Below are 12,840 nucleotides of genomic sequence, written 5' to 3' on the forward strand. Positions count from 1 at the left end.
CCCTTACCTTGATGCTTATTAGTGTGAAAATTTAAGAACAGAGAGCAACTTCCAGGTGCAACTACACTTTGAATACTGCTTGTTGGAAAAACAGACAGCACCTACCAGGGCTACACGTTCGGTCCTGATGTAGCTGAGCTCAGCACAAGCAGACAGCTCCCCACAGGTGCCTCTTATCAACCTGAAGTGTCTTTGTATTGATGCAGATATCGTGCTCCTCAAAAATACATCCCAACTGCAATACCTCACAGGGATTTTTATAACATAAATGAAAACCTCTCCAGCAAAACAGTGCGGGCTGTGTAAGTAAGGAGTAGCACTGAGCTCTAAGAGCTACACTGCACTGGGTGCTCCAAGAGCAGGTGGGCACCCCTCTCAGAGAAGGGACATTTTTCTTCATCCTGCTGCTGCTGCCACTTGAATCCACCGCACATCCTGCACAGGACGGCACCAAGCAGCCTCCAGATACCAGAGATGTGAGAACAGCTTCAATGGGGACAGCTACGCGCTGAAGGTCAAAACAGGAAAACACTGGCTAGAGGCAAACAGCGATGCCACCACTATGATCCACGAGCTGACGGTGACCAGTCAGAGAAAAGACTTCTGTCTTTAAAATGTATTTAAGAGGGCCTTGTCAGAGACGACCAAAATACTCGTTTTGAGTAGTACTAGAGATGACATATTAGAAATATCTAACAGGAGTGAGAGGGCAATCTCAAGCTTTCCCTGCATGGCAGATGAAAGAACTGAATCTACCATGAGCACAAGTGCTTTCGAAGCCAGCAAATTTCTTACTTCCTAAAACATCTCGTTGACAGCAATGGTTGAAGCAAGAGGCTGATGCAAAATGGATGCTTTGGCAGCAGACACAGTCCTCAGACTCCGCGTTGCAAAAGAACAAAACAGATCAAATCTGCACACGTGGAAACTGAATACAGGATTAACAGAGGATGTGGGATTCTCCCCAAACGCATCATAGTAGCGAGTCTCATAAGCAGGGAGCACAACGCAAAGCCTTCCCTCTCCCGAGAAGACGAAGAGCTCTGGACAGAATAAGCACTAGCTAACTAAGCTACTTCAGTGTAAGCTGGAACTTAAGTGCACTAGGCTAAAGTAAAAGAACTTTAAGTGAACCACAACCGTGCCTATGATGAGATCTTAGCAGATGGATACTCTGTGACAAGGCTTATTTTGATTTTAATGTTTTTTTTTTTTTTTAATACACATTTGGTTAATTTGGGGGGGAGAATATATAGTTCAACACTGCAAGACAAGAAGAAAAAAACAGACCAAAAGACACAGTTCCAACCACATGCTGCTAGGCTAGAAGCTCATCTTCTCCGATTTTCATGCTGTGTATTAAAATCTAGTATTTCTAAGAATTTAATGTTTCTGTACTTAAATGTAAGAAAGATAAACTGTAGAAAAACACCAGCAGAAAACTACAAGAGCCCACATATCCTTTTAGTTTAAATTTAATTTGTCAGATAGAAGTTATCTATGTACAATCAGTGTGCATTGTAACAATTCTATTAATAAAGTCATTCAAATCTGCTAAAATATTAACTGGCTGCATAGCACATTTGACATTATTGCCCATGTTAAAGAGGGAAAACAAATGGATTTACAATAAATTTTGGCTGATTTGGGTTCTGAAGTGTTCAGATATTGAACGCTCCTTCTTTAAAACCAATGCACCTGAAAAGCTTTCCAGAGCACAGTTTAGCTGAATAGTTCTCACCATTTCATTACAACAATCACAACACTGACAGTTTAATAGAAAAACAAAAACAAAACAAAAAAACAAAACCAAAATATGTATCTAAAGTATCCAATAAAAAAAGGAGCACTAAATGGAATAAAATGTTCCCTTTCCCCATTTTTTTTACATTCTGAACAGTGATTCCATCAAGATATTTTATTAAAAAGTGTAAGTACACTGATTTTGTTTCATACTTGTGATAAGAAGGCCTGAGTTCGTGGGGAAAGGAACAGTCAAAATAAGCCTGAGAGGGGAAAAAGCTCATTTAATTAATTTACAATAATTTACAGCCATTTTTGTGTCTTTTTTTTTGTTGTTGTTGTTTTGTAAAAAGGCATTACAACTGATCACAAACAGGAGAAATCCTGGCTATTTTACAGGTATAGGTACAGAATTTAAATATTCAAGCTTGTGATGAAAAGCGGCAAGGTGGTCGCAGTGTACAATGTAAACAAGTAGCTTTGGAAAGTGAACAAAGTCCTTGAGAGTTCTTTTCTAAGGAAAAAAAACAACAACAAAATAAAACAAACTCCTCATTCCTTCCTGAAACACGATCACAGGTCAGTGTTTAAAAGTTCATTTACAAACATAATTTAAACTGTGTTCAGCCTAAAACCACTCTGACATGAAGAGTTTTATAAGATCCAGTCTGAATGGGGCAGTGTTGAGGTCCCTGTAAAAGTAAACATCTTCCATTTCTTAAAAAAAAGTGCCACAACATTTGCAGCACAGTGCAGCATAAACTTTAAATACAAAAATATTTTTCTTCTGTTGGGATAATAGACCTTGCATCCTGGAAAGAAGTAACAATACTGCTACTGATAGAATATCCAGTCCATATCTTTCAAGTCATGTAAGGCAATTACTGTGTTAGTTTACTGTATATGGCTAAAAGAGGGTCCAGAAAATGTCAGTCTTTGTTATGTTTTCCGGCTGCTCCATGAATGTTCAGGGGTACTTTTGTGATCTGATGAGTGTTCAAATGGAGATCTGTGTCCTAAGGGAGATCTTGAACCATAAGGAGACCTCTGATCTAATGGTGACCTTGGGCCACTACCAGAAGCTCTGTGGTCCATTTGCCAGTCTGAGTGGTACCTATAATCTCTGGAAGATTTATGATGACTGTAGTCGGAGCTGGAACGGTGATCAGAATGGATCCTGTGGTCTGAATGGGAACGGTGGTCTGAATGAGGCCGACTGTCTTTCAAACACCCTTCCAGGTTTGACCTGTGATCTCTGCTCCTGTGATCATCCAACTTTCTGTGTTTACTATCACTGTAGTATCTGAAAAATAAGTTAGGTTAATGCCACTGAATCCACAGTAAGAATTAAAACTCTGCCAATCCAGCAAAGCTGTGTTACTGACATACAGTTACTTTGAACTTCAGCATTCCTCAGAAAGAGACACTCTGGTGCTCACTGCATGCCTACTACAAGAACTGCAAGGGGGTTCCCAACAGATTTTACAAGTGCTGAAGCAACTCACCTGCCGTCTTGTTTGTAGTGATCCCAGTCTCTGTGATCTTTCCCGTTGCTGAAAGCCGAGTAGGGCCTTTTCCTAGAGTCACTTTTCTTATAGGCATCTCCCTGATGCCTGTCTTTGTGATGATCATGATATTGTGACAGATGTCTATCAGAAGAATAACTGTCCCTGCTACTGTCGTCATGATTTGTATTCTCTTTCAGTCTTTCCACATCTGTTCAATAAAGCACAGGTTATTAGGATGCTTAAATCTACATTATAAAACCTTTTCGTTGTCTAACTCAAACAGCACTGCTACACGTTAGATTTAAGATGATACAAAAGTGACATTACAATGTAATAAAGACATTATCTACATAGCTGAAAGAAATGTACTGCTGTGAGTTAACTCAAAGAAACCCAAGAAGTAATTGGCAGGGAAAATAAGCTGGAAATGTAGTTGTGCAGGGCTGAAAAATTTAGGTTTTTTTCAGTGTGGTAGACCCAATCCTTCTTAAATGAAGAGAAACAGTGCAGTCCCAATGAACAACCAACAGAGATCTGGAGCCTTTAGTACAGCAGTTTTTGACAGAATGGGAAGAATTACCTAGGGATGAATGGGTCTAGCATGAACATCAGCTTTAATGGTATAAGCAATTAACAAAAGGTTTTAGTGACATTCCTAAAACACATATCATATTAAGTCTGTCAGAATATTCCCAAGTTATAACCCAATACCATATAAAAGCAACTATTATAAAAATGCAAGTGTTTGAGCATAGAAAGATGATGTCAATAACAATAAATTATATGGATGTTTAAACCATGGCTTCAGGGAATATCTTAAACTACAACATTACAATTGCTACAAATAAGCACAGAACCTCTCAGTTTTGGGTAGAACCTAGAAGGAGGGTCCTTTCCCCCCAAAAAATAAATAGTAAAACCAAAACAAAATAAACAAAAATCCAGCACTTACTACTAAACCCAGTAAGCACTAGGTTCAGTGTGTTAAATTACTCTAAGTCAACATACTCCTTTAATACATAGCAGTGTAAGAGCTCTAGAAGACACTTCTTAACAATATTTCATTGCACATAACTTATTCAGCATCCTCAGCACAAGAACCTAAGACTTCTTACCTGGATTTCTAATCACGTGTGTATTCACATTGCTGCTAATATTCTGGTCATTGTGTTGCTAAAAGAGACAAATATGGAAATATGTTAAAATCTGAAGTTACACCTGAATACTTTAAAAATATCTCCCCATAAATGACTAGTTTATTATGAATACATAAACGGATCTCCACTTATTTGTTTCCTAGTAAATGTTATGCTAATAGAACAGTTATAGTACTTAAAATGTATATTTTTATATCTAGAGAAAACTTGGAAAAGTTACCTGAGACTCTTGGCGTTTTTTGATTGCATGTTTATACAGTTTGTGCAGCTTTCTGGCATCAAATTCCGTAAACTTAGAGACAAATATCCACAAATTTCTGAGGAAGAAAGAAAGGTATGATACATTCTTCTGTATGTTAGCTTATTCTGGTGTCATGTAACAGAACATGAACTTCAATGTCATTTCAGCAGTACTTTGGTACACTAAAATTACTCAAAGATCCACTACATATCACATTATCTACTTGCATAGCAAACACTACCTACCTGCATTTCAAATATTTGAAAAAAAATCAATCCTTCAGCAATTTATCACTTCGTAATAAATTTCAGATGCTAACAAATGCATAAAAATGTATTCATAACAATTTTTTGAATAGCATGATTTGCAAAAACACCTAAAAAAGGCTATTCAATAATGCCTTTTCAAAACCTGCAATATTTCGCAGCGTGAAACATTTAACCTATGTGCCTCATTTCCTAAGGATATCAGGGAGAAGAACTGACCAGGCCATAAAATTTTGGGGGAAGACAAATCAAATAAGAAATCTCAAAGAGGATGGAAGGTCAAAAATCCAAGGCTAATCTAGGGAACCTGTGCTACAAAGCAGGAAAGAAAAACAAACCAGCTCCTGCTGTTGAGAAGCCAAAGCCCTAAAAGTAAAGTCTTCATTACTTCTGCAGTCATGACACCAGAGCTGAAGTCTAGAACTCTGCTAGTCAAATTTAATCAACAGCTGGAAGGCCTAAAAGTGACTACAGAACATTAGTGTTCAATTTGGCACTTCGTTTAGTGACATTTTAAGTGTGTATGGTCAACAAGCATCAGCGTGCTCTTTCGCTCTGATGATTTAAATACTACAGTTTTGGCTTAAGCGTTCTTCAGCTCTGGCTTAAGTAGCTACAACCAGTCAACAGTACACCTAATGTCATCTGTATAACGTTAATGAATGTGATGCTACTACACTACATATCTTAAGACAGCTGAAATATGTATTTTATTAATCTGCATACGAAACATATCTGCATATGGCAGCACTATTACAATTATTATTATAATAGCTGTATTATGGATTTCCATTAAAAGAAATAAAGGTTGAACAAAGAGGTCTTTGAGATATGGATCTTGTTTTTATATTTCAGTTCACCCTAATATTTTGAAGTAAAGTAAGAACTGGAAGCATTCTATGCTGTTGACTGTCTGCGAGGAAATTAAATACTTAATTGGATGTTTTATACAGAATTCAGGATATGTTTTCAGACAAAGGTTTTAAGTGCACATTACAATAAAAAACCTCCAAATATATTAGTAACACAAAAAGGGAATATAGCAAATTTACAGAAGATATTGTTTCTTAATAATTAAGTTACCATCTCATAAAGATGTATAAAACATTCAAAAACAAAGGTTTTTAAAAGTCATCTCTCACTACATGTTACAGTAACTGTTTCTTATGAAGTCACTGCTAATGTGTTTTAATGCTAGTTTGCTTTTTTTTAAAAAAGAATGAAGGATTTTGCAACTCAGAATCATACAAACTTCGAAACACAAGTTTAGAATGGCCCATTTTTAGCACAAAAAATCCCCTCAAAGTTGACAAGCAGATTCTTTAATAAGAACTGTTCTCCACTATTTAAATATTGTTTGCCTTTAGTTACAAGAGACGAGGTGACTCCATCTACTGGAGAAAGTGCATTGCTATACCAGTATAAAGGCAATCCATTAAAAAAGTCATTTATAATCATCTTTTATAGGTCCTTATTTAAAACAATGGAAAGGTACATGAAATGGAAAATTAAAGTATTTTTTATTTATTTATCCATAAGGCCACAGCGGTGGATTTTTTTTTTTTTTTTTTTTTGGGTAAAATCTCACAGAATAACTTACTTTCTCCATTGTTTAATTTGTTCAGGATTTGTGTACTCCTTGAGGCATTCAGTAATGTGATCCCCAATTTTGATTAGGCACTGCCTAGTGTGTTCCAGCTGTTCCCTCTCAGAAAGGCCTTTCTCTGGTCTATCCAGCTGCTTCAGTGCTGCTTTGACAGGCCTCATTCTTTCTTTGCACTGTAAAAACGGAAAAAAGGATATATTTATGCCAAGGGGAAAAAAGAAAAGAGAGAGAGAGAGAATGAGAATTCTAAGATACTAAAACACAACAACTCACCCTTACTGTGATATTTATACAGGCATGGACAGTACCATCGTAAGCCAAATTAAACACAACACTTGGCTCACAGCTCTTAAAATTTAGTTTTACTACAGGTTTCCTTTGGAAAAAGTAGTATTTTAAATCCAGCTGAAAATCTGCTCCTATATGAAAGCATTAGATTGTACGCAACAAAGATATTTAAGATTTAAGAAAACACTAATGTAACCTAAAAGATTTTCAGGGGGAAAGAACTTATTACAACTAGATTTTACAATCATGATTATAACTTTGAGCGCAAGTATGTAAGACAGGGATTATTTTTTAGGATCTTGAGAGTTATACAAACTTGGTGTCAAGACTAAATATAAGAATGTTTAATCTGTTTTTAAATGGATACTTTCAGCAACAATTAATCTTGACATTCAATTAAATTCCCCTTCAAGGAGTTTAAATCTAAGTTCTACATAGATGGCTTGAGCTCAGTTCTATCTAGGGCAATGTTAGTTCAGGTACACCTAACCTGGCAACAACCAGTGTACCACAGATACATCTCATGCGTGTACTCCTGACTCTTCACATTGCAATTCAAATGTGTTACTGGTGAGATAATCCAGGTTGCACATTTTAAGTTACAGAACACTTGGAAATACCATCCAATCCCAACAGCAAGGTAAAACTCACACTGCCTCAGCACCCTACAGTAATAATTTCCCAATGAAAAAGGAGTTAAGATGCTAATTACAATACATCTGACTGTGGCCTAAAGAGGAACACACATTCTAGAAGATAAGGCCTGTCCAAAAAATGCTCAATACACAAACCCAAACTACAATTGCTACCTGTAAGGGAAAAACAGTTGGCACTAAGGGACAACTCAGGAAAGGAATTTAAAAAAAAAAATCACTAAATGCCATTAGGTAATTAAGGAACTACATTAGATACTGCACTAGCCACAGATTAAAGCAGCCTTTAAACCACAATTTACAGAATCTGCTGCCTAACCAAAAGGCAATCAAGAAAAAAACAGCTGTACACAGAAACCAATTGCTAGCCATACACAGGAACCTACCTGAGTCATGTGAGACTCATCCTGGAAATCAGAAATGAGTCACTTGAATGCTTAAAAACAAAATACCAAAAAACAAAGCACACACACAAAGCTGGTCACTGTTATAATGACCAGAAAAGTAAAATTTGCCATTCAGTGCCAACACCACAACAGACCCAGTAAGTCTGCTTGGAAGTAACACACGCTTGCTGAAACCTGAATGACAGACCATTCACAGCAGAAAAGTAGATGCTTGAAGCAACTCCTTGGCATCTGCCCCAACTGACCTATGAAAATCTGCACAGACTGAGCTTACCAACCTTCTTTATTCAAATACTGATTCTCTTCTACTCAGCAATACTGCTTAAACTGGTATTGTTTCAGTACCAGCTAGATTACACCGGCAAGGTATTTCTAGGGGCTTTAGAATTTGTTTCTTCCTGTGTCTAATAGTGAGTTTTAAACTCAGAGAAAACTGCAGCTATGTTCAGGTTCATTAATATCTGTCCTTTAAGCAGCAGCACACACATGAGTTATTCCCCGGGATCAATATTCATATATTAAAAATAATCAGTGCAATAAATTGCACATACTGCAATAAATAACCAAACTGCTAGCTGGAAGACAAACTTGACTTGAGTATTGTATCTGTAACCCTTCCCTGATCTGAAATTTCACCAGCAACGGATCATCTTTATTAAAATGTCTAAAGGCAGAGCAAAGAACATCAGAAATTGTGCCTACTTAGCACAAGTGCAAACACGGGGTTATCAATAAGGGCCTTACCACACTGAATGTCTTCTGATCAAGCTCTTCAGATTCCTCAGATATAGGAACTGGCTCACTACTTGCTGTAATATGAACTGGAGTATCTGACAATGGAACTTTTTTAGTTTTTTCTTTGTTTTCAGATTTGGTTTCGTTTACCTACAAAAAAATGAAAATTAATTCAATAAGCCAACTTTGGTTTGGGTTTGGAATTATCCTGTGATTAATCAATTATCATAATTACTATATTTTCTTAACTAGTAACAAGAAAAAGTGCCTAACATTCAATGATATTTTATTTTCTGCCTCTAAAGCATGGAAAAAAAAAAGAACGGAAAAGAAAGAAATGAATTTCTCAGGCCACTTGCAGCCCCCCTAAACTACGAATCTCCAAAGATAATCTCCCATTTAATATACCTGCTCCTGTAGTTGCAAGTGATAAAAATAAAACTTCAAATTATACAAAAGATTTCAATGAAATGACAACTGATCAATAAATGATCCAACTCAACTCAAAATCATTTACAAAATCCTGAAGGCCTTCTAGTGCTATATAAAATAAGTAAACCTAATTACCTTCTCTTCCTTTACTTCTTTTTCTTTCTGTGTGGATTCTTTTACTTTGTTTTCTCTCTTTTCTTTAATATCTTTTTCTTTTAATTCTTTCTTATCCTCTTTTTCTTTTTTCTCCCTTTTCAAATCCCTCTTATTTTCCTTCTCTTTTGTCTCTCTTTTTTCTTCAGTTTCCTTCTTTATACCAATATCTGGCTCAGGCTTTTCTTCATTTTCTTTTTCTGCTTTTATTTTTTTATGTGGATGTTTCACTGAAACAATCTCATCCTGCAATACGCAAGCATACATGTCATATCAAACTGAGCTCCTAGCTACACAGCTTTGTAACCATCAGATTAAAATATTCTTTTAATCTGTTTATAACTTTTTTAGATTTAACACCTATGAAGCAGAGCTGGAGGCAGCTGCAAATTAAAACAAGGACCACTCTCATCCCCTTGATGTGACACTGACTGGGCAGCAGTAACAGGGGTGAGAGATTATGTCATTTATGTCATTTTAGTTTTCATTACCCCAAGGAAATCTGCCCCTGTAAAAGGTAGTTAAGCTGTAATGATGTTAAAAAAAAAAAAAAAGATACAGGAGACATGAGCCAACTGAACTGACTGGTCAGGGCACTCAAGCAGTGGGTGTGACTGAAAACCTCTGTTTTAGTTTGCTTTGTTTCAGAGACTCTTCACTGATCATGTATTAAACGTTCACAAGGAACAAAGTTTCAATCTCCTCTTGTCCAGGTGTAAGGGAAAAAAAGAAAACAGTCACAAACTGTCACAAACATATTTGAAATGCATCCCGGTAGAACCTATACAGAATCCCGGCTTCCAGGAAAGCAGGTGAAAAAGCCCAACACATGGAGCCCAAAGGGTCTTGGTTAGGCAACTACTAACTAGCCCAAGCTTCAGTATTTAGTGGAAATTGCTCAAGAGAAAACAAAACAAAACAACCTACATGTTCTATAGGAAGTCAACACCTAGATTCAGAAATGGGATTTAACAACCTATCCCAGTTTTCAGTAAGATAATGGTCGTGTGTGTGTGCAAAAGAGCATTGAAGTGATGAACATTCATTTGTAAAGATACAAAAGGAGACAGAATTCCAGGTTCTTTCCACAAATACAAGTCAATCGACAGACTGACAGCGCCATCTGTTTCAGGTGGAGATTAGTGTCCAACGCATATTTTAGGTAGATTAGAGACCCAATTTATCTAATTTTGGATTTCAGTTGCCCTTACTTACTGCCCTTACAGTTTAGCTGTACATTCCAGACATATTATTGCACAGAAACATTAACAAGTCTACATTTTAAAAGATTTTTTTTCTTTCTGCTTTATTTTTCCATAGTATAATTTAAATGTATTTAGGAACACTTAAAGACAGATGATTTTATATATACGAATCATGATTCTTTTCATCCTGACTCAGTTTTAACTGTATATTTGAAAAAATAATTTTCCTCCATGACAGAAGGTGTTGATCATTATTATATTAACATATATTTTCAAAGGCTTGTAATAGTTTAAAATGGTTAGGTAAAACATTTACTTCAATTCAGTTTATTTTCAATTTAAATTGGGAGGAAGGATTTTAGCGGTATATATGCACAAATCTATTGCAATTGCCTTTAAAGTCCCCAAATTGGGTTCCGTGTGTCCCTAAACTTTAACCGAGTTTTTCTCTTTAGCTGTTTTGCTGCAAGATAAATGTTACAGTTGGAAAATCCCCCTCAAACCCCAAACAACCCTGAAAGAGTAACAATCTTAAGAGGTCTGTCAGAATGAAAGCCAGGACATACACAGGACCTTTTAGGCACCAGAACATCATTTATTCATCCTGTTATTTCTAATCAAACTACTTCGTTAAGCTAAGCCTAAACAACAATAAAAATCTACCTTAAGAATCTGTATAAACAGGACTAACACATTTGCCAGAAACAGTTTGATATTCAGATGTTACATTAGATTTATACCTCTGGCAGATACAACGCTGAAGTCATTAACAAAAGTGCCCATTGACACTTGTAATCTGACTATAATATTACTGAATGATATTATCACTTGGAAGCCTAATAATGATGCCCAGGCTACAAGTCTATCATTAATATAGCTACAATCTTCCATGTGACTGCATCTACATAATATCAACAATAACTTTACAACAAAAACCCGTTTACCTTATTATCCTCGTCATCATCATCATCAGATTTTTCTGAAGGTGGTGGAGAGGAGTCACTTTTTATTTCTTCTTTTACTTTCACAGCCTTTAGCACCTTATTCTTCTTAGTTCGTGCTTTCCTCCTCTTTGAATTGCCCTGAGTGCAATAAGTACCCTTACTACTTTAACAAACAAGTATTTCGGCACAGCACTTACAGAAAAAGATCTGTTTCTATATTAAATAAAGGGTTGCTTTTATTTGTTGCCACTAATGGCTCCATTCTTCTCAGAAATGGAAACAAAAGTGATAGTAAAAAGCATATACAAGTAAGAACAAAACTATTACACTTGCAATTCATTACTTGAGTTAGTCTCATGTAATATGATTAGTAATACAGAGAAAAATTGCACCAAGAATTAGCAGAAGAAAAAAAGGAAGAAAATGGCAGGATTCCTAACATGCTCATGAGCATGTTATTTTATCTCCCTACTGCATGTCAAAACGTACTTACCGCACCAGCAAGTCTTTGTGCTTCCTTTCTTGCAAGGTCTTTATTCAGCAATTTAATGAGGTAGTCTGCACGGGTCTGTAACTGCTTGGCCTGGGGTTTCTTATCTGGATCATCAGGCAAAATCTGAGGGGAAGAAAGGTGTGATCAACCAGGTGCAGAAGTTATCAAGCTCATGAGCTACTAGCTTGGAGCACAGGGAAAAGAAAAAGCTGCAAGTGAGACTGGGAAAAGAAAAATCCACTCCAACTACACCTGGCATAAACGCCCACAAAAAAAACAGAGACTCCTAAGCATTTAGACAGTTTTGAAAATTGTCTTGAGTTTGCTTCATATGAGTCTATTCCTACACATCTGTTACTCAATACTGTGAAGAAGCTACTGTGCTACTTCTGGTCTGGTGAGCATGGCCATTCTCAGGCTGTGGGTGAAAAACAGTTTCAGGCGAAGGGAAAGGGGCATTAAGTGGGGAATGGGGAAACAGGGAAAAACACCAAACCACGGAACAGCCTCTCTTCCAAAAGCTCAAGAACAAAGTGAGCACAACTAGGGCATCTATAACAGGGAAATGGAAGATCAGAAAGAAAGTTCACGTGACAGAAGTCCAAGGACAAGGAACTATCAAAACATAATAAACTGTGGGAAGGCAAAACAGAATACACAGGACCTTGAAGTCTAATTATCTACCACAAGGGTACGAAGGAAAATACAAGTTGAAACACAACCTCTGTGCAGTTTAAGCTCTTCCACTGACTGTTTAGTCACTGCATGTGACTTATTAGCATTACTACCTAAACAGAAAAGTTCCTTATGACAGAAAACTTTGTAGACATACCTTCTGTGTCAAGCTGAGATCAGGATCCATTTTTATCATTTCCCAGCTGCCATAGCCATACTCATAGATGCCTATTAACAGATTGGAATCATCTTCCTTACCCCAATCTATATCAAAATGAGCTGCCTTGGTGTGGCACGGGACGACATACCTAATGGAGGCAAGTTAGACAAATAA

The 12,840-nt window shown here is 36.7% G+C and overlaps 1 protein-coding gene across 2 annotated transcripts in view; it reads right to left on the reverse strand.

The window, feature by feature from the left end:
* Nucleotides 1-2,111: 2,111 nt before the first annotated feature.
* The window catches only part of CHD1 (chromodomain helicase DNA binding protein 1), a 45,499-nt gene continuing 34,770 nt past the window's right edge, over nucleotides 2,112-12,840 (reverse strand). Inside the window, exons 27-36 of one of the 2 annotated variants that reach the window (XM_026044116.1) lie at nucleotides 12,664-12,814; nucleotides 11,832-11,954; nucleotides 11,339-11,464; nucleotides 9,172-9,435; nucleotides 8,614-8,754; nucleotides 6,516-6,694; nucleotides 4,629-4,725; nucleotides 4,367-4,424; nucleotides 3,249-3,459; nucleotides 2,112-3,046 (exon numbers count right to left, since the gene is read on the reverse strand). In XM_026044116.1, the coding sequence (XP_025899901.1) occupies nucleotides 2,683-3,046; nucleotides 3,249-3,459; nucleotides 4,367-4,424; nucleotides 4,629-4,725; nucleotides 6,516-6,694; nucleotides 8,614-8,754; nucleotides 9,172-9,435; nucleotides 11,339-11,464; nucleotides 11,832-11,954; nucleotides 12,664-12,814 (1,714 nt within the window). In that variant the 3' untranslated portion in view covers nucleotides 2,112-2,682. The remainder of the gene's footprint in view (nucleotides 3,047-3,248; nucleotides 3,460-4,366; nucleotides 4,425-4,628; nucleotides 4,726-6,515; nucleotides 6,695-8,613; nucleotides 8,755-9,171; nucleotides 9,436-11,338; nucleotides 11,465-11,831; nucleotides 11,955-12,663; nucleotides 12,815-12,840) is intronic. The other variant, XM_026044117.1, reaches the window with a different exon arrangement.

This window comes from Nothoprocta perdicaria, unplaced genomic scaffold (assembly GCF_003342845.1).
Source record: "Nothoprocta perdicaria isolate Ctin4 unplaced genomic scaffold, notPer1 scaffold_35, whole genome shotgun sequence".
Classification (NCBI taxonomy): Eukaryota; Metazoa; Chordata; class Aves; order Tinamiformes; family Tinamidae; genus Nothoprocta; species Nothoprocta perdicaria.